Source organism: Phaethon aethereus, assembly GCF_964289735.1.
Source record: "Phaethon aethereus genome assembly, chromosome: 14".
Lineage (NCBI taxonomy): Eukaryota > Metazoa > Chordata > Aves > Phaethontiformes > Phaethontidae > Phaethon > Phaethon aethereus.
The window spans coordinates 8,883,685-8,908,826 of NC_138590.1; the positions used below are offsets into that span (position 1 = coordinate 8,883,685).

At 38.8% G+C, this 25,142-nt stretch overlaps 1 protein-coding gene across 1 annotated transcript; it reads left to right on the forward strand.

Moving 5' to 3' along the window:
* Positions 1-219: 219 nt before the first annotated feature.
* On the forward strand, positions 220-24,032 carry FBXO38 (F-box protein 38; the record flags this gene model as incomplete). The annotated part of the gene is made up of 21 exons (XM_082006333.1): positions 220-347; positions 1,222-1,355; positions 2,490-2,653; positions 3,036-3,201; positions 3,546-3,683; positions 3,983-4,120; positions 4,545-4,638; positions 5,018-5,148; positions 5,463-5,633; positions 5,888-6,030; positions 6,906-7,128; positions 7,804-7,923; positions 9,030-9,209; positions 11,004-11,723; positions 14,752-14,852; positions 18,550-18,652; positions 19,712-19,878; positions 21,048-21,193; positions 22,020-22,123; positions 22,384-22,497; positions 23,854-24,032. 21 exons carry the CDS (start codon positions 220-222, stop codon positions 24,030-24,032), a joined length of 3,564 nt encoding a protein of 1,187 aa, XP_081862459.1.
* Positions 24,033-25,142: the final 1,110 nt, after the last annotated feature.

Consider the following 25,142-nt stretch of genomic DNA (forward strand, 5'->3'; position numbering starts at 1 on the left):
TCATGTACGAGGCAAACTGTAATTTGTTGGAAGATTTTTTCTATTTCTTAGTTAATTCAGCTGAACTGGAGCTTGACCTTATTGTCAGATTTTGATGGGGTTTTTTGTAAACGAAGCTTAACTGGTGTGTCGTCGTCTACTCTGTCCCTTTTTTCCTTCAGTTGCACTGAATTTGCATAACATTTTGAACATTTCCTTTAATCAGAAATCATTGCAAATATGGGTCCCCGGCGGAAAAATGTGAAACCATGCTCGGTGAACAGGGAAGGCTCTGAGTCTACCAAAGCTGATGAGCCAAAAGACTACATGAACCAACTCTCTCATGAAGTGCTTTGCCACATCTTTAGGTGAGCAGCTTGTCAGAAGTCAATTTATTGTTATTATATTGTTTTCTGTTTTTTTCTGCCAATTTTACCTGCATTGATACTTGTGTCACAGACTATTCAGAAAGCGTAGATGTACCGTGGGTGAATAAAAAGTGGATAAAAAGGAGTGACAAACATTTTTTCAGTCCAGAATTCATCTGGATACTTGGAAAATTAGTTTATGTGAATGTCATGAATGGTAGGATGAAGAAGAAATAAAGAACTGATTTAATTCTGTTCACCAGTGTGTGGTAACAAGTGTTTAAATATTGATTTCAGTGCAGAAATGTATCTCGGGTATTGCATAGTTGAGGTGGATGTTTTGAAATTGTTGCATCTGCTTCGTAGCGTGCAGAAGGGAACTTGGATGAGTATATAATCTTCCCTGCAGCACAGTCCTCCTTCAAGATGTTCACTCATGCCTGTTACATTCAAAACATAATGTCTTACTGGCAATTTCTTTAAAAACAGTAGCTCTCCAAAATTTTTGCAAATTGAGCATGCTAGTATGTACTAGAAAATGGAAGTACCTTTGATTAAACCACGTAGAAACTATTGTGGCAAATGGTTTTGCCAGCAGTTTTTATTAGAGAACTAAAGCCTCTCTCCATTTTAATATTATGTTTGTGCCTTAAATATCCTACATTCAGTGTCAAAAATTGGTGAGTAATTCTGCTTAGCAAAATTTCACACTTTAATAAAGTACTTTAATAAAAAATTCTCTTTGAATTAACGTTATGCGGTGTTAGAGATATATGAATTTGTGTAGTCATGCTTGGGATATTCTTTAGTTTGCAAAAAGTCGAAAAGGATCCACCTTTGATAAATCAGAGGGGTGTTTTTTCCTCTCCCAAAGGTACCTTCCCTTGCAGGATATCATGTGCATGGAATGCCTATCCAGGAAGCTGAAGGAAGCAGTCACTCTTTATCTTCGAGTAGTGAAGGTTGTGGATCTATGTGCAGGCCGTTGGTGGGAATACATGCCCACTGGTGAGTAATGCACTCACTCAAGATATGGCATTAAAGTGGTATTCAGCAAAACTGTCTGTGCTGTCCTGGTATTTATAATGACATATGCAGGGTAAAATTTCAAAAGCAGTAAAAGCAGTTAGGTGTTTAATTCCTTTTGACTTTTGTGAGATTTGAGTGGCTTCCTTGAGTATGTGGTTTGGAAAATTTGTCTCCATGTATGTGTGTGTGTATATATATATATTGGATATTACTGTAGCAGAAACGGGGATTCTGTAGCAATCTGTAAATACCATCTGTGTTTGTCTGATTATTGTAAGGGAGTTAATCCAAGGGTTAATCCAAGAAGAGGCTGTTTGCATGCAGGCAGGAAAAAATACAATGGAATGAGAGAGCAACTCATCTGCCAACACTTAACAATGTAAGAATAAATAAGTTTTGATGTCACACCTCAAGCCATCTTCAGATCAATAGATAAATTTGGCAACCTAGGTCAACCCTGTGAGTATTAGGCTTTCTGTTGGATTTAAATTACACTGCTGGGATTTGTTGGGGGAGAGAGCTAAAATGAGTGAATTCTAAAAGTTAGAGGATCTGCAAAGTTATATTTATTAGGGCTGATATCAGATAGATGGTTAGACCTAACCCAAGATAGATGTAAATACAGGTAACTTACTAGTTTAAATTCCTTTTTATGTGTTGTCTTATGTTAGAATAAAATAATCCTTTGCTTAAAGAAACTGTTGTCTCTTGACAATTGTGAGCTGTGGTGAATAGTGATGATCTGCAGGTAACTGATGTAGCTGGGCATTTTTGAGCCATGTCGTTGATAAATGGAATTCCAGGAAAGACAGAGACACAAAGCCTGACAGTCTGCAGAGGTGCTTCATCTGAGAAGGGAGAAAGTATAAACCTGTAGCCATGCAACTTCACTGAAGGAAACCTATAGCAAGCCTGCAAAATTCAAGGCAGAGGAGTATGTAGGTTATGATTTCTAGAATCTGGAGGTAGAAGACAAGCTATTGCTTCACTAAGTACACGTTTCAACCTTGTAGAATTTATACTACCATATAAAGAGAACAATGTATTTGGCTTTCCCTTTACAGCTAGGTGTCTGCTGTCACCCAAATACCAAATCTGTTGTTGTTATCTTAGGTTTCACTGATTCCAGTTTCCTAACGCTGCTGAGGAAGATGCCAGACATTGAACAACTTTATGGTCTTCATCCCAGGTATCTTGAAAGACGCAGAGTCCGTGGCCATGAAGCTTTCAGCATTCCTGGAGTTTTAGAGGCTTTGCAGGCCTGTCCAAATCTGTTGGTGAGTGGTTAGACTTGAGAGGGAACCTCCTTCAGCAGCTGAGGTGATGCATGTTAACAGAGCAGAAGAAACATGGCAGGGACTCATTGCTTACAGGGCTTCATCTTCAGGTCTGGCTGGACAGAGTAGCAGTTAATGGTGACCATATCTGCAAATGAGTACTGTTTTTAGTTGCACCAGTGGGGTTCACAGGTGCTTTTAAGTCCAGAAATGAATTAAAACTGTGATCACTATGCTTTTAAAAAGACAAGTCTTGCTACAAATTTAAAGTGAAATAACATGTTGCTTTATGTATAGTGTGCTACTGAGAAGTTAACGTGGTTAAGAGGATGTTGTTGCTTGAACTGGTGTTAGAGCATTTGCTTTGCTTCCTTTTACCCAGGGCGTTGAGACCTCTCATTTAGAGCTGGTGGAAGCTATTTGGACATACATGCCACAAGTTCACATTTTAGGGAAGTTTCGTAATCGTAATGGTGCTTTTCCAATTCCTCCTGAGAACAAGCTGAAAATTCCTATAGGAGCTAAAATTCAGACTTTGCACTTAGTAGGTAAGTGTGGTAATGGTGGAGTAGTTGGCTTCAACAGAGGTGAATGTAAGGGCTTTGACACTCTGCAAGATTGTAGTTCTTTTTAAGAGAGGGAATTTGGCATGTGGCATTTTTGAAATATTAGTTGCTATTTACATAATAGCAGGTCTAAAGGGCAAATTCTAAAAAACTGTGTTGACAAACTGAGGTGAAGAACTTGTGTTACGTTTACAGCTTTTCTCACATGCCACATAGCAAAGACAAGACTTCCTTTTTAAAGCCAGAATGTTAATCCAAAGAAATTTATCCTGGAGTTTATAGTTTAAAGCTTGTTTAAAATGTTTATTTTGTTTATGTATTATTAGGGGTGAATGTCCCTGAGATTCCTTGTATCCCAATGCTGAGGCACCTTTATTTGAAGTGGGTGAGACTCACCAAACCACAGCCTTTTAAAGATTTCCTTTGTATCAGCTTACGCACTTTTGTCATGAGGAACTGTGCTGGTAAGAGGAATTCGTGTATGGAGGGATGTTTTAGCATGTAGGAGATCTAATTCTGTTAAAGCTGCATAGGCACCAACTGTAAATGGAAATCTTAGAATACGAGATTCTGAAAACAGTCATTGTTTTATTCATGGTGTTGGATAGAAATGGATCCCTCTCCTGTACATTATTTTGAACTATGTAGTTCTGTTGACTTCCTGATCTAGGTGGATATATGTGGACATTTTTTAAGTCTTTAACGTGATACGTTCAGTGATGTTAAGTGAACAAACTTCTTTGTATTGGTTTGTTCTATGTAGGACCCACAAATTCTTTGAAGTATGTTCCCCTAGTGACGGGCCTGGCTTCTGCTCGAAATTTGGAGCATTTAGAACTGGTTCGTGTTCCATTTCTTGGAGGCCTTATCCAGCATGTGGTCGAAGATAGCTGGAGATCAGGTATGAAACTTCTTATCCCTCATGCTTAAAACAAACAAATAAAAATACTAGCAAATACTGGAGGCATGTGTAGCTTAGCTTTTTTGTCTGTAGCATATTCTTTCTTGATTGTTACTTTAAAGGTATCAAGTTTGGAACTATGGTTATGGTGCTAAATATAGCTCTATATGGAGTATTGTTTTGATCTTTTAACTGCAGTTAACTCTTCACTGATAAGCTAACCTTCCAGTTGCATTTGTTGGTGAGTAGAACTAGCAGTATTGAGGGGAGTTGGGTGCAAATGTGTGTTTTATTGATTTGCTAAAAAAGATGTATTTTGTTAATTCACTTGTCAAGACAACACTGGTGAAAAGGTATAAGGTTTAAAGTAGTGATCTGGGACTGAAGTGAAGGAAAGTTTTGTGGTTTTTTTTTTGTTTGTCAGGTGGTTTTAGGAATTTGCACACTATAGTTCTGGGAGCTTGCAAGAATGCACTTGAAGTGGATCTTGGCTACCTCATCATAACTGCTGCACGAAGGTCTGGGCCTTTAGATCTTTCTTTTCACCTTTCTGCTTTTTCAAAATATGTATCTTAGTAATCAAGTCCAGAACCGTGAAGAATTTAAACTTTACATAACAAGAGTATTCTGTGGTTAAACGTCTGCTTCTGTATCACTTTGTGTCACAAGCCGCCTTCTTAGACCTATGTCTGAAAAGTATAGTGCTGTTAGTCTCACAACTATATTGCTATGTAACTGCTAAATATTGCCATAAAGATACAACAGATACCCTCTTAATCCTGCCATTGTTGAAATAATATTTTAATTTTATTACCAAAGGGCATTTTTTTGAGTGGTTTCTATGGCAATTGTGTTTTGGCATGCCTTTTAATAGGAGCAATTCTTAATTGCATTCAGGTTGCATGAAGTGCGGATCCAGCCTTCCTTGACCAAAGATGGTGTTTTTTCTGCTTTGAAGATGGCTGAACTGGAATTTCCACAGTTTGAAACTCTTCATCTAGGATATGTTGATGAGTTTTTACTACAGTGTATGATATTTTTTATATACATAAATTATTTAACAAATACAAGGTTTAAATAAGTTGTTTTCAGTCATTTCCTAAGAGTGATTAAAAAAGAATATTAATGTATCCATATTGAAACTGCTGATCTCATACAGCCAAATATGTTTTTCTCCACCCTGAAACTCTTACTGAAATTGTGAAAGTCTCAGCTTTATTGCACTGAAGTAATAATCTGATCCATTTAGCCAAATTGGACTAAAATGGGAAGTTAGAAATTCATGCTATAAAAGGCAAGTTTCTGAAGTTTACTGCTGTGTTTGCTGCTATCTTTTTCATAGGTAAAATGACGAATGGAGACTTAGTGAAGTACGGCTTGGCTGATGTGGTTGAAAATCCAGGAATTATTACAGATATTGGTATGAAAGCCGTAAATGAAGTTTTTTCTTGCATCAAGTATCTGGTTATTTACAACTGCCCACATCTACATAACCCAAATAATTGGATCACAGGTATTGCACACCTTTGAAATTTTAGAGATATTATATGAATAGCTGCAATATTAAAACAGAACTTTTCTGCTCATAGTAGTGCTTGTTCTATTTCTTAGTAATACAGTAGATGATGCTTGGTTTGGAACCATGATGATGCTGGTAACAGTCAGAATGGAGATACAGAAAGTGCCTACTCTCAAATCTGGAAAGGGTAGAATGAAAAATAAGTGATATAGGGATCCTTCAGGAAACGCATCTCTTCTCTTCCGCAGATCATTCAAGGTGGACCCGACTGGTTGACCTCACCCTGGTGCGATGCCATGCGATAAAGCTAGATTCTTTTAGTCAGTTCATTGAGTTATTGCCAAGCTTAGAATTTATTTCTCTGGACCAGATGTTCCGTGAACCTCCTAAGGTGAGTATTTCAGGGAATGGCTTTGACAGCTCATTGGAAATACGGTAAGCTCCAGCTGTTACGCATTCTTCTAAAACTTATAATTAATTAAGTAGCTTGGTAAATAAATTACTTTTGGTTTGCAGTTGCTATTATCATGATATGTTAGGGAGAATGGTGCTTCTTTTGCAGGTGGGAGCAGTGGCAAGGTGTGATCTTGTATGAATATGTGACCACGAAATAAGACAGACATTGATCCTGTGTTTCTGTTGAGGTCTCTGCTGCTACTGCTTCATTTTGCCACTGCTTTTTATACAATTACTTTCATGCTTAGGGATGTGTTTACAGTGCTAAGGGGTTTTTATGATTTTGTAGTGGGTGAAACGGGGGTACTGTTCCCCTGTTGGAGTGCTTTTGAATCTTAAGAATTTTATTTCTTCATGTTGTCTCCTCTCCCACACTAGCACAAATCTTTGTAACAGCTGTTGTAATGTAACAAAAACTGCCTACATAAAAAACTGCTTTCTTTGATCATTAATTCTATCTTAAGGCTACTGTGTTCTAGGAAGACTATATAATCTGCTATTTGTATTGATGTCATATGATCTCATAGCAAATGAAATACAATTTAATAAAGTAAGATTATATGCTTTGTGGAGTTCCATTTCATTACGAATTTAACAGAGTGTAAGTTTTCTGGGTTTCCAGACTTAAGATGTAACTCTGCAGTGTGTAGCATAAGGAAGCATTAGGGACAATTTCTCTATTCTTCACATGCATATTGTTCTGCTATCCTGGATACTACTGACAGAATGCTTTTTCTGTTTGCATTAGGATATGTTGTTGAGATAATGTGTCCGTGTTTTCAAATCTTAATAGTTGCTCTTTGTTCTCAGGGTTGTGCTCGTGTGGGCCTAAGTGCAGGCACAGGAATTGGTGTCTCATCTGCCCTAGTTAGCAATCAGAACTCTAACAATGACAATGACAACAACAATAACCACCAGAATAACAATAATCCAAACATCCACCACAACAATCACCAACACCCAAATGACCAGAATGAGGAGAATGAGCTGCGGCAAGATGGTCAAGCTGAAGAGCAGCAGATTGCAGCTGAGGGTAATCTCTGATCTTTGTGAACCTTTGTAGAGAGTGATTTTGCTTTGCCACTTACGTAGGGTCCTAGAGAAGATATGAATATACATTGAAAGCTTGGTGCTCTTATGGTTCCTGGTATGTAGCTTTAATCTTTTCTGAGGGCTGTGTGCACATCTTTGATACCTGTGTGATAAAAGCTATCTTTGTATTGTATCTAATAGCTGTGAGAGTCACATTACAGTTCAATGTTTTATGTCAGTACAGATGTTAGCAATGTAGAGTTTCAGTGTGATACCCATCTGTGGCAGTGTGAAGTGTTTTCTAGGCTCCTCTGGCTAGACCTGGGAGTACATCACAGTGTCAGAGGGTACATTTTTAAACTTTCCCAGCAAAGGCAGAAGCCATGGAGGGAACAAATATGTAAATCCTGGTTATGCTGCTCACTGCAGTAGAACAAGACTTTGGAGGAGTGGAATGGGAGAAGTAAACCCAAAAAGTTAGCCTGGGACCTTGGCTAAGGAGATGTAGAACAAATCTGTGAGAGACTTTGTGTAACCTAGAGACTCACTGAAGGAATTAAGGCAGCTATTACTTATTTCTTGAGGATTCTCTGACTCTCTGTGAGTGCCAGTTGAATTCCTCCTATGCTTACGGGCTCTGTTCTGTTTCCTCTTGACCTCATATTAATCTTTTCAGCACTGAATGAGATGGAGGAGGTGGCGCAGGAAGAAGGGATGGCTGCTGGGCAGAGCCAGAATGAGCTGCCAGCTCACAGCCAGGCTGTTGTTCCTATGGAGGTCGACGAAGAGCAAGCAGGTAGCTCTGGTTTTGGAAAGAAATTACCTTTTGGTATCCCCTTCTTGAGGGGTTAAATTTTTCAGTATAATTCTGTTTTTGAATGGTTTTCTTCAGCTGAGTTATCTGTTGTGTTTGGAATATTGATGTTTGCACAGCTTACTGCTGTGAAGAAATTTATTCTGTTTTAAAGTCTGTTTTACAGTTCCCAGTTTTCTTTTGCATGTGGAGTAAAATACCTTGATCTTAAACCCTTATTTTTGTTCCCAGTATAATAAGACTTAGAAGGCCTGAATGAGCTTGTCATGGTCCTATGTTGGTGTTAGTGGCCTTATTTCTTTCACTGCAGCATGTGGATTCCTTTTTGCTTTTTTTTCAAGTCAGAACAACTTGTTCCAGTGTTAATCTAATTTGTATTAGTGACAACATTAGTGACATAAGGCAGTCTTCATTTCTTTTAGAGCCACTATTTGCTGCACAACATTTTTCTACTAAATATGCCAACAACGTGAAGTAACATACACATATGCTGGATCTGTTCACTTTTTCAAGATAACTCTTGAAAAGGTTATTTAACTTCATGTTCATTTCTTGTGTTATTCACAGGCAGATATGTCATCATGATTGGCTAATGCTTTCAGTTAGTAGCCAAGAGAGGTAACTAACAAAGCACATTTATACTGAAGTTTGATAATTCATGCTTCTCCTTCCCACTTCTAGTGGTGGGATTTAGAAGGATAATTGCAGACGTTGAGGCTGACGTTTCTGTCTTTGTGGTGGAGGTTTCAGGGACTGCTTATAGTTGTGCAGTTACTCGTACTATTGTGGAAGAACCTATAAGCTGTTCTAAAGCAGAGAAACATTACAGAAAACCTGTGGTTTTTTTAACATTGTCTTCCCCTTACTAGAAATGCTTTAAACTAAAACTAGAATGCTTTAATGGTGAAATGCAGTGTTTTGCTCTTCTTGTATTTGGATTTTAATAAGGGAGCCACAGAATGGGTGGCTAAATTGAATCAAATTCATCTCTTGGCATTTTTTCAAGCAGTTCTAAAAGTTCTTCAGCCCTTTAATCCGTGCTTGGCTTATTTTTACATGAGCTGTTAGCATTCTTCTACTGTTTTCAGGACCAAGTGGAATTCAGCCTGTTGTAAAGGCAGCACCTATTACTGTCCATGATTCAGACAGTGAGGATGAGGAAGAAAATGTGGTGACTTCAAGAGCCTGCGTCTCTAACAGCATTGCACAGAATTACTCAGATGGAGAAGAGAAAAGCAGAGATCCAGTGGAAACTAGAGAACCATCAGGTGTGGAATAGATGGGTTCCTGGGCACTGTTAAGCAAAATTTATTCTTAAACTTTAATCTTTCCATCTTGTTCAGTTTTATTTCTAGCTTTGTAACAGGCATGCTTGTTTGTTTGCCCCCTACCCTTTTCTTCCTGTTATAAATCTAGAATGAAGGTGTAAGGACACATCTCTCTCAGTTCCAGTCACGTAGTTTCTGTACAGAAACACAGAAATAGTGGTGCTGCACTGCTTTGCATGCAGAAACTTGAGCTCCTCTTTTGGATTTCCAAGTGCACAAAATTTCTCGTACTGTGAGGCGAAATTTGCAACTATGTTGTCTATACGATTCATCTGTCAAAGCATTGCTGCTGAGACAAAATGTGACCCTTGGGGCAAATGCATGAGAGCAGGTAGCCATCTTCTGGTTCATAGGGGCCCTGTGGGAGTGTCCTGAAGGGGACACTTTAAGATAACTTTACTTTGATGGGAGCTTTGGAGGTTAGTTAGAATTCTCAGGGTCATGTTCAGTACTGTTGTCTTCACTCTGAACAGCACTTACTTTTATAGTATGTGTAGTAGTAGTAGTAGTACATATATTATTCTGACGCATTCAGAGTCAGGGGCCCAGAACTTCATGGTAGTATGACAACTATAGAGAGACATAGAAAAGGACATTCCCTGTGTTTTGAGTTTACAGCTATAAGCTGCACATCTGTGGCACTAAGTACGAGTCCTGGGTCCAGTGCCGTATGACATATGCCCTTTCCAGCAACAGAGCTGACATGCTATTTCCTGTAGTTTGTATTGTAAGCAAAGTAGTTTCGTATATATCCAAGAAAGAAGAAGTCAAAGTCAAATTGTGATCTGTAAGTAGTTGACGATGAAGTACATACAATATTAAGCCTTAATGAATATTTAGCTAAGCAGTTAACATAAAAATCCTGCATTGTGAAGGTCTGAGAAATGTATTGGTTTGATTTCTGCAGAGCCTAGGACATATCAAGGCTGTAATGGATCAAGTATCTTCCCATGGGAACTACCATCCTCCCTACATATCAGCCCCTGTCATTTTAGTACATTTCAGCAAGACTGGTAGTTTAAACTTGGAAATCTGTAGGGTGCTGTGCTTATAGCACAGATGTCAGTTCTGGTTTGAGGGTTGAAATAACCTGTGTTTGGAGACAATTTGCATAAACTTTTGTAGTGCAAATAATGTTTTTTCGGGCTTGGTTTAATGTAATTAGCTGAGAGGATTAAGACAGTAGACATTAAGTTCCAGTTGTGATTTGTACTCTATATTCGCTGTGGTTTTTTATTCAGCTGTACGCTGAGACTACTGTTACCTATTGACACCACTTTCTATACCCAGGAGGGGGAGCTAAGGATTGCTATTGAAATCATAAAGTTTAGTCCTATCTATGTTACTGTTTAATTCCTCAGATTTATTCCTCATATTTAAGAAAACAGAAGCCTATTATCAGTGTGGTTTTTGTATTTTTGTGCTTTGGCCTTTTTAACCAGTTAGCTGCTTTGTGAAAATACTAGCCTTTCTGGCAAACATGTATCTCATTTACTGACAAACATCCCAGCATGTCATGACAAAAATAGCTGCAAGACATTACAGAGTTTCAGCAACTGCTAGAAATATTATTAATTCCCATAATATGTGAGTAGCAGCATGGTCCTGACAAGATTTGTCATTGGCCTCTAGGCTGCCTTCTGTTTTGAAGAGTCTCTAAGAGAAGAGCACTCAACATTTATTTAAACTGTGTATTAGATTGTCTCATTGTTCTCTCTTGCTTAATTCTTACAGTGAGTGGTAAAGGCAAGACACCGCTGCGGAAGAGATGTAGTGCCAACCAAGCGGGCCAGACAAAGCAGTTCCATACCGAGGAAAGCAGCTGTGAGAAAGGTTGTCAAGTAACAAGTGAGCAGATTAAAGCAGACATGAAAGCAGCAAGTGACATGCCTGAAAGGAACAAAAGCAAAGATTCTTACCCAGGTTGCAGTAATGCTACAGGATCAACGGGAACATCCAGCTCCTGCAGTGCTGTTTCTCCTAGCCCTGACTGTGCACAGACAGCTAGTAGCCACTCTGCTGGCACCAGTCCAGCCATTGGAGATGAATCCAGGCAGTGTGTCTGCTTGCCTTGTAAAAGTGAAGGTTCCAGCGAGAGAGGGACTGAGGAGAGCTCTGTTTGTTCCAGGTGTTCCTGCTATAAGCCACAGGATGTGCAACAGAGGACTAGTGGGTGTTGTGATGGGGAATCCCCATCCACTAGTGGAGCCTGCAGGAATGGACCAAATAGTGCTGGGTCAGATTTTGCACTTAGGACTCTGCCAAACTGTGGGCCTCCAGGAGAGACAAGTGATGAGAGGACTAGTGGGAGTGCCTGTAGGCCTGCCAGTGAGGAGGAGAGCATGGGCTCCCAACGAAGGGGCTGTGAGATGGAGTATAAAGAAGAGTATCCTCGCCGACCACTAACAAGAGCTAGAAGCAAGCTGTCGCATGTCCCTTTGGTGTCTGAGTCAGGTATGACCTATATGCATATGTTAATTTCTGAGTAAACTGCTGGACTGGCATGAGACAATATTGAACAACAGCAACATCCACAGATGATACTGAAGTTAAAAGTGAAGTTTATTGCTTAATAATTTAAAACTAAATAGTTTGTTAAAGGGATGGAATATTGATGGAACAGAAATGGCTGACTTCAGTGCCATAACTAGGTAAAATAACAGATTTCTCTGAAAGAGTGCCAGTGACTTTTTCTCCATGCAAGTATTTCTGTATGTGTTATCCGTACATACTAAACAGTGTTTGATTTACTCATTTGAAAACCAAATGCAACTTCTTTTGACAGCTTCTCTCTTCCTGTGAAGGCTGTTATTCATTGAAACATAAGACTGTCTCCCCCATTAAAATTCTCCCTTTAAAAGGAAGAAGACAGCAGGTATGCTCAGACCTTAGCAAGAAGGCAAAAGTTAATAACTGATACTTTATCAACCAATAAAGAAAACCATAATTATAATTGAGCCAAGCTTGTGCACCTGCATATTGGATTCTATTTCCAAGTGTATACGGCATGGTGATCAAACTTGTTGAAAATTGTATTTTTATTAAATAGGTTTATGCTTTACATCATGTAAAACAAACAAAACCATAAAATAAAAACAAAGTACTGAAGGGTTGAAATTAAGCCCGAAATGTTGGGAGAAAAGAACAGATGTGAGAGGGGAACTTGCTGTTTCTTCCAAATATACTTGCTTTCAAAAATAATCATCTTAATATGGCATAGCACACTTTATAATTACCTCATATATCCAGAATTCTTTGCTGAGAATATCTGGCAAGTAAAATGAAACTGAAAAATGAAACATGCTAGTTGCAGAACTGTGCGCGTTGGAGGTAGAAAAGACTGATAGCATGTTAACATGGAGTGATTCAAACACAGTATGTCCTAGTGTCTTTCCAGTTTATGTTAATGTTCCCAAGTGTTAATGAAACCTAAATCACCTAGCATATTGTTCTGTAGCTAAATGCATCTCAGATTGAAGAAATGACCTTGCTATTACATTTAAAATACCCGTTCTGTAACTTGCTCCATTATGACTAGTAATTAGTCTGGAAAAATCAATAGAAAATATTTCTTCTCTATCCTCATCCATTACCAAAACATAAAGTGAAGTCAGTCAGATCTAAGTATTAAATTAGGATATCTTTCTTGAAAGTATTTCTGTTTTCGTGTTTCAGTTGTTAGTCAGGAAAAAGATCTATTCTGCTCGTGGAGGAAAATGTCTCAGTATTTCCTATATTTAGCCTACACAAGTCAGAACTGTTTTCCTAGCTCCATACATTAGGTGTATGTCTTTATGCACTTATTTTCTTCTTTGAAGCTTCAGACATTAGCTGATGCTTGAGGCAGAGTATGAGATGATGCGTCATTTCTATCTTTTAAATCTGTGTTTGAAACATAGACAGGTGAGGTCTCTTCTGCCTGGCTGTTACAGTGTTTTTCTTCACTAAAATAGGATACACAACTCATTAGAGTATAACCTGCAAATACTTCTGTTACAGAGTTGGAAATGTTTTTCCATAAACGGTCTAAAAATGTGCCTTGAATATGACTGCTTTCTGTTCTGGCATAAATGACATTGTGGTTTTCGGCTTCTATAACAAACCTATGTTTGATAGTAGAAGTAGGTTTTTTTCCCCCCTTAAATCATTTACCCATATTAAACAGTGGAACAAGTCAAATATTAAAGACAGTGAAATTTTTAAAATGTTATCACCACAGACTAGCTGTCTAAAGGATGAATCAAGAGTCATTTTGATTTTTACTTTAGTAAAAATGTAAGACTTTTTTTCTTGTAATAAATGGATTTTTTTAACTTATTTTAGTTTGCATTTGTAGTGAAGCAAGTTTTTCACATTTTAAAATGCATGTTATGTTAAACCTCCTGTAAAGCTTTCTTGGCCTTGGGCTCGAACAATTCAACACAAAATTTGGAAGTTTTTCCTATAATGTAGCTAGAAAGTATTTCACAATCCGTAGATGCTCTAGGAACTGTCGAAAAATTCCCTGGGGATGATGATTCATGGGTGCCACAAGTTGAGTACTTGATACTACGTCTTTCAACCTGTGGATCCCCTAATGCAGTCACCTGAATTCTGGAGCTCATAGGCCCACTGCATGTCACATGTTAATTAATAGTTTACTTCTATTGGTGGAATTTGATGTTAAGTAGGAAAAGAGATATTTTTTAATGTTAATGGTAGTATAGTGTGGAGGAGTTCATACATAGTCTCTAATATTTTGCACTTCTATCTTGATTGTGAATCTTTGTGAGCATGCCATATGTATTAACAAAAAAGTCAAAGGAAGCTTAATTTTAGTGAAATAGTTTCTGGGTTTGATCTGTTAATCACAGAAAATTAATTCTAGGGCATTTTTTTTCCCTTACTATAGGACGTAAGGGTGGTCATCTATCATCATTTCTTTTCAAAGGTTCATATTTTAAATCAAGCAGGAATTTGATGCCTGTTCATGAAATGGAGTAAGCAGCAGCTTGGGAATCTCAAAGTATTTTATTCCTGGGCATCCTATGCAATATTAGGAAAAACTTAGTGACAGTTATAAAGAGCAGACGTTCAAGTAGTTTGAGATTATTTCTACTATTTAAAACATTAAAGCTATTTTGGTTCTTGTATTTATCAAGAATGTTCTGTTTGCTTCAGAGAACCAAGTGTGACCTAACAATTCATCTTCTGTTCTTTTTTTGGCTCCGCATCTTTCTGTGATGTTGAACTTGTAGGTTCAGCATTCCTGTGTTTTCATCCCACACCCCTGCCCCAAATCATTTAGTACGAATGATTCTGAGCAACAAACCTGAAAGTGGTTTTTGTGCAAGGAAAAGACATACAGTTGTTTTCAAGCCAGACAGGTATTTTGATCTTCTATAAGAAATACATGTTCTTATTGGACATTTTCAGCTAGGGAATGCCTCTACTGTTCTGAAATGTAAACAGAGGAAAGATTTTTCTGGTTTTCTGTTTCCAGAGGTGGCCAAGCCAAAGCCACGGCAAACCACAAAGAGGAAAAGGACAGCTGACAAGTCCACAAGTACAAGTGACCCAGTTATTGAAGATGATCATGTTCAAGTAAGGTCTTTTTCCTCACCTGCTACAGGTTTATCAGCTGGGGATGCTCATGAACAATGATGGAATTATACAAGCTTGTCTTCCATGTAGAGCCAGATGAATTATAACTGATGTTGCTGCTGTCATTGGTCTTAACCATAGACAGGAAATTTCTCTGTTAGGTGCGGTGATACTCTGTCTGGCCTGAGAAGAGCAAAGTATAAGCTAAAGCTAAAGTTTAAGTTTGTCAGATGCTTATAGCCATAGTGCTGCATAAAGTCCTGCCTTCCCACAGTGTACTTCTTGATGTGCAGGGAGAAAATTTATTCTCTGGCATTTATTTTTTAAAACAACAGCATAGACTATTGCTGTTAAAAGAAACACGGGATATGTAATTACTTCTGGACACAGCAACTCAGATGTTAACTTTGCAGGCTAGAGGTTCTCTTAGTATATAAATAACATGAGTTAATTCTTCTGCAGTGAAGATCAGTCATGGAAGGAGAAATTGCAGGGTCTGGCTTACTGTACTGGGGCTGTTTACCCAAGGGTCATATTCTAGCCGAACATGAGATTGCTTCAGGAGGTGACTCTGAACAGCTAACGTAAGCTTCTCTTCCGAGTTCTGCTGTAGAGGAGCCTTCCTGCATTTATTTTCCTCTCTCTGTCCAGTGAAGAACTTAGCCTCACTAATTTAAGATAACTTTTGTAAATGTGTCTCATAATACTTTTCTGGTTACAAGGATCACAGAATCATTGAGGTTGGAAAAGACCTTTAAGATCATCAAGTCCCACCATCAACCAACACCACCAAGTCCACTAAACCATATCCTGAAGTGCCATGTCTACACATTTTTTGAACTCTTCCAGTGATGGTGACTCCACCACCGCCCTGGGCAGCCTGTTCCAATGTTTGACCACTCTCTCAGTAAAAAAATTTTTCCTAATATCTAATCTAAACGTTCCCTGGCACAACTTAAGGCCATTTCCAGTCGCCCTATTGCTAATTACTTGGGAGAAGAGACCAACACCCACCCCGCCACAATCCCCTTTCAGGTAATTGTAGAGAGCGATGAGGTCTCCCCTCAGCCTCCTCTTCTCTAGTCTGAACAACCCCAGTTCCCCCAGCTGCTCCTCATAAGACTTGTGCTCCAGACCCCTCACCAGCTTCGTTGCCCTTCTCTGGACACACTCCAGCACCGCAATGTCCTTCTTGTAGTGAGGGGCCCAAAACTGAACACAGGATTCGAGGTGTGGCCTCACCAGTGCCGAGTACAGGGGCACAATCACTTCCCTGCTCCTGCTGGCCATATTATTTCTGATACAGGCCAGGACGCTGTTGGCCTTCTTGGCCACCTGGGCACACTGCTGGGGCTCATATTCAGCCGTCTGTCAACCAGCACCCCCAGATCCTTTTCTGCCGGGCAGCTCTCCAGCCACTCCTCCCCAAGCCTGTAGCGTTGCATGGGGTTGTTGTGGCCGAAGTGCAGGACCCTGCACTTGGCCTTATTAAACCTCATATAGTTGACCTCTGCCCAGCCAGTCCAGATCCCGCTGCAGAGCCCTCCTACCCTCCAGCAGATCAACACTCCCACCCAACTTGGTGTCATCTGCAAACTTACTGAGGGAGCACTCGATTCCCTCATCCAGATCATCAGTAAAGATACTGAACAAGACCGGCCCCAGAACCGAGCCCTGGGGAACACCGCTTGTGACCGGCCGCCAGCTGGATTTAACGCCATTCACCACAACTCTCTGGGCTCGGCTGTCCAGCCAGTTCCTCACCCAGCAAAGAGTAAACCTGTCTAAGCCACGAGCCGCCAGTTTCTCCAGGAGAATGCTGTGGGAGACGCTGTCAAAGTCTTTATTAAAGTCCAGATAAACAAAATCCACAGTCTTTCCCTCATCCACTAGGCGGGTCACCTGGTCATAGAAGAAGATCAGGTTGGTCAAGCAGGACCTGCCTTTCATGAACCCATGCTGGCTGGGCCTGATCTCTTGGTTGTCCTGCACATGCCATATGAGCGCCCTCAAGACGAACCGCTCCATAATCTTCCCTGGTACCAAGGCCAGGCCGACAGGCCTGTAGTTCCTGGGATCCTCCTTCCAGCCCTTCTTGTAGATGGGCATCACACTGGCAAACCTCCAGTCATCTGGGACCTCCTCTGTTAACCAGGACTGCTGATAAATGATGGAGAGTGGCTTGGCAAGCTCCTCCACCAGCTCCCTCAGTACTCTCGGGTGGATCCCGTCAGGCCCCATAGACTTGTGGGTGTCCAGGTGACTTAACAGGTCCTTAACTGTTTCCTCCAGGATTATGGGGAGTTTATTCTCCTCTCCATCCCTGTCTTCCAGCTCAGGGGGCTGAATACCCTGTGGATATCTGGTCTGGCATTTGCCTTTCTAATTTTGTCTCTGCTTGACCTAACAAGATCCTTGTATTCTTCTCGAGTTGCCTTCCCCTTCTTCCAGAGGTGATCAACTCTCCTCTTTTCCCTGAGTCCCAGCAAAATCTCCCTGTTCAGCCAGGCCGGTCGCCTTCCCCGCCAGCTCGTCTTATGGCACATGGGGACCGCCTACTCCTGCGCCTTTAAGATTTCCTTCTTGAAGACTGTCCAGCCATCCTGGACCCTTTTGCCCTTCAGGATTGTATCCCAAGGGACTCTCTCAACCAGCGACCTGAACAGGCTGAAGTCTGCCCTCCGGAAGTCCATGGTAGCAGTTTTGCTGACAAAAGCAAACTGCTGATGCAGTTTTGCTGCACTACAGCTTTTGTGATTAGCATAAAATAGATCTTAGGGTGCCTGATTTTTCTTCTTCTGAAAGAACAGTATTGTGACTTTTAAAATATTTTTAAGCTATCTTTGGTTACAAGGAACAGCTTAAATTGCTGGAACTGAAAAAACCCATTGCAGAAAATGCTTCTTTTCTCTCTTTACATGTGTTTACTTTGTTTTATTAGAACTCTGTTTAGTCTTCTTTGTATAATTGGTCAACTTCATCCTTGGGCTGATAAATTTTGCTAGAATTTTTAGTGATAAAACTTTGAAAAATTCAGATAAAAAACCAAAAAGATCCTTTCTTATTATATTCTCCATGTGTTCATGCTTATTGGAAATTATTCAGCTTATGTGTTTCTTGAGCTTGATGCATGCTTTATTTCTCTAACACTGATTGTGGACATAGAAGATTAAATAAGTTATGTATGTCATTTTGAACTCTCCCTGTGAGGTTTTCCTCTGAGATAGCACTGATTAAACAATTTGGTATGGGAAGTTCAATACCATGATTCTCTGCCATACCTTCTTTATGTGTTTAAACAGGAATTACTGTCCAGAATTACCATTTTCGTCATTGTGGTTGAAAAATAGAAATTGAATAGTAGAAGGTTTGAGGTTTCTGACAGATGATACTTAGGCTTTCTGATAGAAATTGTGCTTTCTGATATGACTACTCTTTTAATCTTGTGAAATTGTTCTTTTGTGATGTTGCTGATCAGAGGGAAGTCTTTTTTCTTCATTGCCATCAGTAGCCTAGTCATTTCAAATACCACTTGTGAACAGAAGCTGTATTATATTAATTAGTATCCACTTAATATCCTTCTGTATCTGGCAGTGTTTAAAATTAAAATTAAAAAACTGTTAAAATTCAGTTTCTTTTAAATTTTTTTTGTTTTACCTTGTCATAGATTTTTTTTTTTTTTAATTATTTTCACCAGGTACTGACCTTGAAATCCAAAAACCTTGTTGGAATCACCTTGACCAATTGTGGAATAACAGATTTGGTACTGAAAGACTGCCCCAAAATGATGTTCATACACGGTATGTAGTTAATGTCATGTGTACCTCTTCTATCTGTCATTATTAGAAATTTCAGAAAGAATCAGTCAGTCCACTGCTTATTTTGTATTCATCAGCTGCTTTGCTACAAGTCAAACTGATGCTTAGAATACCAACTATTACTGCTTCCCGATGTGAATGCCTCTTTTCTTACAAGTTGTAACAGCTTCAATAAAGATTAGTATCTGAAAATCAACAGTTGAAATTACATGACAATGAAGAAGATGAGATGTTTATTAAAGAGTGATAATACAATAATTGGAAGTTGATGAAATGAGTTTCAGAGTACCTTGTTTTTTCTCTTCATTTCGTCCTGCTTCCATGGATTATTTAGCTGACATGATGATACTTTCCTCCTTGACATGATAAAAACCTGTTTTAAATGATGGCACTTAAGCTGCATTGGATTCACATGCCAGGCTGTGTGGCTAGTCCTGTATTGAAGCATTGGGTCATTTATTGTTTTCTGCAACATCTACACCAAGTAACATATCTTCTTCTGAAATAAGGTATCTCTACTTAGCAGAGAATGAAAAACTTACTTCTTTCTGTTTTCCAGAATACTTCTCAGAACATACATTAATTTTTAACTAAACTTTCATTACATGAGCAGTTACTAGAAAGGAAATAGTTTTATTTTACATTGTGTGGCTTCACAATACTCTACATTTGATCTGATTTTGAAGTCAATGGTTTTCAATTGTGGCAGTCTACAGACCATTTCAGGGAGCTTTGTGAGAGGAAATAAAGGGAGAAAACGATTATTATTATTAAATTAGACTTGACATGGCATTTTAAAAGGACTCTTCTTACAAGTTAGCAAATTAAAAGTTTGATGATAATGTGGAAGAAATGAACAGCTAGTCGTCTACTTTGCTATATTTAAGTTGCCAGCTATACAAACTACTTCAGTTGTTACTTACATTACTTGTTTGGCTTCTTTTGAAACAGTTGGCTTTGAAGTTCTCTGACAGGAGGCGTCTAAGGTCTTTTCAGTATTACATTTCTTTCCTTTTAATAATTTTGTTTGCTGATTTATAGCTACAAGGTGCCGTGTACTGAAACACTTAAAAGTGGAAAACGCACCAGTTGTCAATCGGTTTGACTATGCCCAGTGCAAGAAGTTAAACATGGATCAGGTTCTGGATCAGATTCTCAGGATGCCACCAGAAAGAAACCGGATCATTTATCTTCGTCCAATGCAGCAGGTACACAACAAGCGTTCATTTAATTATGAACAAATCTGAAGTTCTGCTTGTAGTCTTTCACCACTCTTGGCTTCCTGTGTTTTTCAATTAATGCAAGAAATGTAAATGTTACAATAACACAAGTCATAAACAAACTTGTTTATTAAATCTTTATTCCATCAAGGCTTTTATTACAGAATCTGGAACTTGGATGATAGACTTAATATTACCATCTCCAATATTCATACTGTAAAAAGTCATGAAACATTGAATTAATTCCAAACTGAAAAACTAAAAGTAACTGTAAGAACCTAGGTGCTACTAAGTCAGCTTGTAGTTTTTTGTAAGCAGAAGCATGACATAGGCATAGCTATCTGAAATCTTTAACCCATATTGTATTAGATTTAGTTACAGCAGTTAGTATTTTGAATATTGCCTTGCTGAAAGCTGCATCTTCTTTTGATGCTGAACAGTGTTGGAAGACAATTGTGGTACTGGGAGCCACCCTTTCCTCCCCCAGGTTAAATGTAGGAGATGTAAGCACTGACATTTACTGAGTTGTTGAGGTCATTTGACAAGTAAATAAGACATCTTAATTTAAGATACGAAATGTTTTTTCAACTTTATTATTGGCTCTGACTAGAGCATTCTGTATTATACTGTGGTGCTGCTTCTCCCATGCAAAGTAATGCTTTTTCTGGCTCAGTTTGCCTGACAAGTAAGGGAAGGCTGATTTGATATAAAAGCGAGCTTTTCTTTGAAACCAGATCTCTTGCTTTAGCTCTTAGAGGACAGTGGTAAGACTATTTAAAAAAAACAAAACAAAACAAAACCACAACAAACAAACAAGCAACCCCTCCCCCTAAGACAGAGACAAATTCTGAGAAAGTAAATGTAGTTTAGACATTATGTAATTTTACGAAAGTTTACTTACGTACTGGAGTTGTGAAACACACCAGAAAATAGACATTTCCCATAAAATTCCACTACTTGAGATTCATTGGCAAAGCTGCACTGGGAAAGTTTTACTCCGCTTAATCATTTATGTGGTTATGTATGCTGTTAAAATTTCTTTTCACTGGACATGTTCCCCCAGAATTTGGGGGATTTGGTAGATGTCTGCTCTTGACTTTAAAATCAGATCTCTCTGTTTCTCTTGGTTACAAGTCTCTGTTTTCTGCCTTTCACAGGTTGACACGTTGACTCTCGAGCAAAAGATATTTAGTGGCCCTTATCCGTACCACATTTGTATAATTCATGAATTCAGCAACCCACCTAATGTCCGCAATAAGGTGCGCATTCGGAGCTGGATGGACACAATAGCAAATATTAACCAGTGAGTACTTGCCCTTCAGTAACTTTACAGAAAAAGTATTCAGTCCCGATTCAGGAGCTACAGCTTCAGTCAAGCTGTAGACTTGCTGTATTCTGTTAGCCAAATTAAAAATAAAAAAAAAGGGTTGTTGACTAGTGAATGGTGCAATGTAGAATTTCAATGTCAAGATGTATCTAATAGAAAACGTAGGTTAAATAAACCTAACCATATGAAAAATACGGTAGAATTCTCCAATTCTATTCCATCCAGCAGTAATGCAATTGAACATTGAAGTAGTCAGGATGGCTGAGGAATATCTTGGCTTCTGAAAACAAGTTTCTTTTATTAAAAAAAGAGAAAGACTGATTTACTGCAAAAAATAATGTTAGTTTCTGGAGAAGGTGATGTGCAATCAATATCAGCTCCTTACTGAGGAGCAAAAATTCCCAGCAGCAGGGAATTGCATACAGTGGCTCTCATCCAACTGTTTCAAACTCGTGTTTTTGTTGTCCTGGTTTTTCACTAAAATGACTAAGAGAACAAATTTACTTTTGAAGTTTTGCTTAGTTGCAACTATGTTGGATTGTTCCTTAGAGATAGAAAGCTATGCTTAAAAGGTAGCTTAATTGGCTTCTTATCTAAACCATACATATTCTTTGTGGTTACTCTGAAAAGTGAAGGGATTGCGTACTGAGTTTGTGTGAGGGATTTAGAGGGGTGTTTCTATGGATTCAGGCTCATTAAAGGAAAGGTTATGTAATAGGATTTCCCATTTGGTTTTTCTCCCTCCTGCCTTCACATTTTCTATTGCTACTGGCTGTAATCTCTTCCTCCTCCTCCTCTCTAGAGAGCTTATTAAATATGAGTTCTTCCCTGAAGCTACACGAACTGATGAAGACCTGAAGAAATACACTAAGTACCCTTGGGGACGAGATATTTACACTCTAGAAGGTGAGTCTTTAGAGAGCACTGAAAGCTGACGATCAGTCTCTTACTAAGATAAGTAACTTTGCATCAAGTTACGAGAGACACGAATAATAATTCTTGTGAGGAAAGTGGAGGACATTTGGCACAGAGTGGGAGAATTGAAGTGAGGAGGTGCTTTTCCTGCATTGAGTGACCAATCTATGTGATACCAGTGAATTTTACTTGATGAAGAGTGCTCATGCTGCAGGAGTCCTCTTTGTATCCTCATCCTGTCTGTCTTCTAGGCATTGTGGATGGAGCCCCTTACTCCATGATTACTGACTTCCCATGGTTGAGATCACTGAGAACAGCAGAGCCAAACAGCTATGCTAGATACGACTTTGAGGATGATGAGAGAAGTGAGTAATTTTTTTTGATGTGTTCAAAGAACTTTAACTTGTTGCTTGGTCCCAAGCTGACAACGCATTCCTTTATTTTTCAGTTTTCTAATCCTTATGCTATTTTTGGTAGACTATAAATAACTACTTGTAGCAGTGATGGCAGCTGGATGAGGAGGGCATCCAGCAGAAGAGAGGGCCACAGTACTACAACGGTGTGTCAACCAGCTGGAGGCCCATAATACTGACAAACTCAGAGAGGCAATCTGGTTCTTAGCATAAAAATGTGGTGGGTTTGTCCTATCCAGAAGAATGAGTGCGTTTAACGCACACACAAAACTAATGTTGTGATGTGTGGTCCCAGCAATTCATGTTCTGTGGAGTTCACTGGCATTACTGCTGAAAGCCCAGCTGGACTGCTGCCTCTGGCTTTGCCGTATGAAAGGTTGTTAAGGTAGGCTGAAGAGAGTCCAGCAGAGAGAAGTGAGACTTAGAGAAGCTTGGGAGAAATGAGGAAAGAAGTGGATGTGAAAACCCTGGAACAGAGATGATGTGGGTTAGAGGTTAGGATAGATATGCCTCTTTCTGTTTAGGACCTTGTCTTATAAAATATTATAGTGGGCAGTTCCTAGGGCTTAATTAAGAACCTTCCTTGGTAGCAAGGAAAAATACGTTCTTCCACTACTCTAGTTAGGAAAATCTTGGAATCTCCTTCATTAGAGGTATTTTCAATTGTTATTAATGTTACTAATTATAATTGTTATTATGTGTCATCATTTTGGATGATACTCCCTAACTCTAGTTCAAGGGAATGAAGCTCAAGAGTATGAGGAAGAAATCCTTTTTGTCTATACCTTTCTCTGATTTTATTTTTTTAAATTCTATTTTTACATTATTTGAAACTGATTCATAGACTTAATGCTTGTAGTTCAGTGTGTAGTTTGAATTATAAAAAAAATTATGTGTATTTGATTTAAAAGAGTAATTAGATTAAACATGATGTTAAAACCATAAAAAATAAAGACTGCTGCTTTATCCTTAATTGCTCTTGTTTGTGATCACTGAAATGGATAACCTGAAAGCGTGTCAGGTAGGTCTTGGGGGGAGGCTTTGTTACGCAGTAGGATTCCCTTCACTTGCAGACATAAGGACTTTGTCTACATTAAAAGGGCATTGGAACTAACAAAAGGTTTAAATATGGGGAAGGCAGAATACCTTTTCTGCTTGAATATAATATTCCTTAAACGTGGTTGCTCAATGGAAGATTTTTCTGTTTGCTTTGTTTTCCAAGACACTCTCATTTAATGCAAAACAGATTCACTTGTGAATTCCTTTGTAGGAAAGAGTCTAGTTTTTATTCTTACGTGCCTTCCACAGCTACTATTTATGCACCCCGAAGGAAAGGACAGCTGTCTGCAGACATCTGTATGGAAACAATAGGAGAAGAGATCTCTGAACTGCGCCAGATGAAAAAAGGTGTATTCCAACGTGTGGTGGCTATCTTCATCCATTACTGTGACGTCAACGGTGAACCGGTAGAGGATGATTATATTTGAGTGGATACCCTCCCTAACCTGTCATCTCTTCCTAAATTCTGATTGGCATTGCTGGCCAAGAACACAGGTGGATTCTTTCCGAATGCAAAGCATTTTCTTAACACATACTTCGCAGTTGCTCTCACGCAGTTTGGAAAAGAGTATGTAGTAAATGTATAATGAAAAGTAAAAATTGTATACTAAGATTTGTACATAGAGGAAACAAAAGAAAAACTTCCTAATACTGAGACTTTATTTCATATGTTTATACAATTTAATTTAAATTCCATTTTAATGAAGGCCAATAATTAGGAACAGGGAAGAATATTTTAATTTTTCAGCCCATACAATTCATAGCAGTATTTTTTTCTTATAAACAAAATCCCATTTTTCTGTGTTCAAAAGAGTCATCAGAGTCTCTTTTAATCTGTGCCTTTTTCTTGAGCATTTAAGAGTCCAGTCTGAGTAAACCTGTTGAGCACAATCTTTGTGTCTTGTGTGCATTTTTCAAACAAAATTATTCTACAGCTGTGGCAAAGGCGGCCAAAAGCAGAAAAAAAGCGCAGTTGGTGATCTGTGGTAGTGTCTACAGTTCATTAAAAACATTTATTGGGAAAGAAAAACCCCATATTTAGCACCTTGGAAACAGAAGATAGGTTCTAAAAGTATTTTGTACTATCAGATTTCATTTTAATAGTGTATTTGACTCTGTAATACGAAAAATAAGTTGCTAATTGTTGGTTCCACTCTCTTTAATGTAAATCTGCACATACTAACTGATAACTAACTGAAAGCTGAATTTCCCCTTAAGACAGGCAGGAAAAGGGATGTGTAATTGCTTAGTTATAGCTGTGTCAGTACAGGATCCATCTGACTCAAACCGTGAGCTTTCAGTCTGATTCATGCTCACTCATGAATGCAGATTTTACATACAGTCAGTAAATACTGCTGCTCTTTGCCCCTGAATACTTGTTTTTATTGTATATAGAAAAGCCTCTGGTTCCCACAGTATCCATAGATGTTTTGTGTAAATGTCCTGAACTTGCTGCAAGTCCAGCATACAGGTATAAAAATGCACAAGTCAGTATTAAACTAGCTGGCTTGTGTGCTGTTAGTAATGTGCCCTGTGGG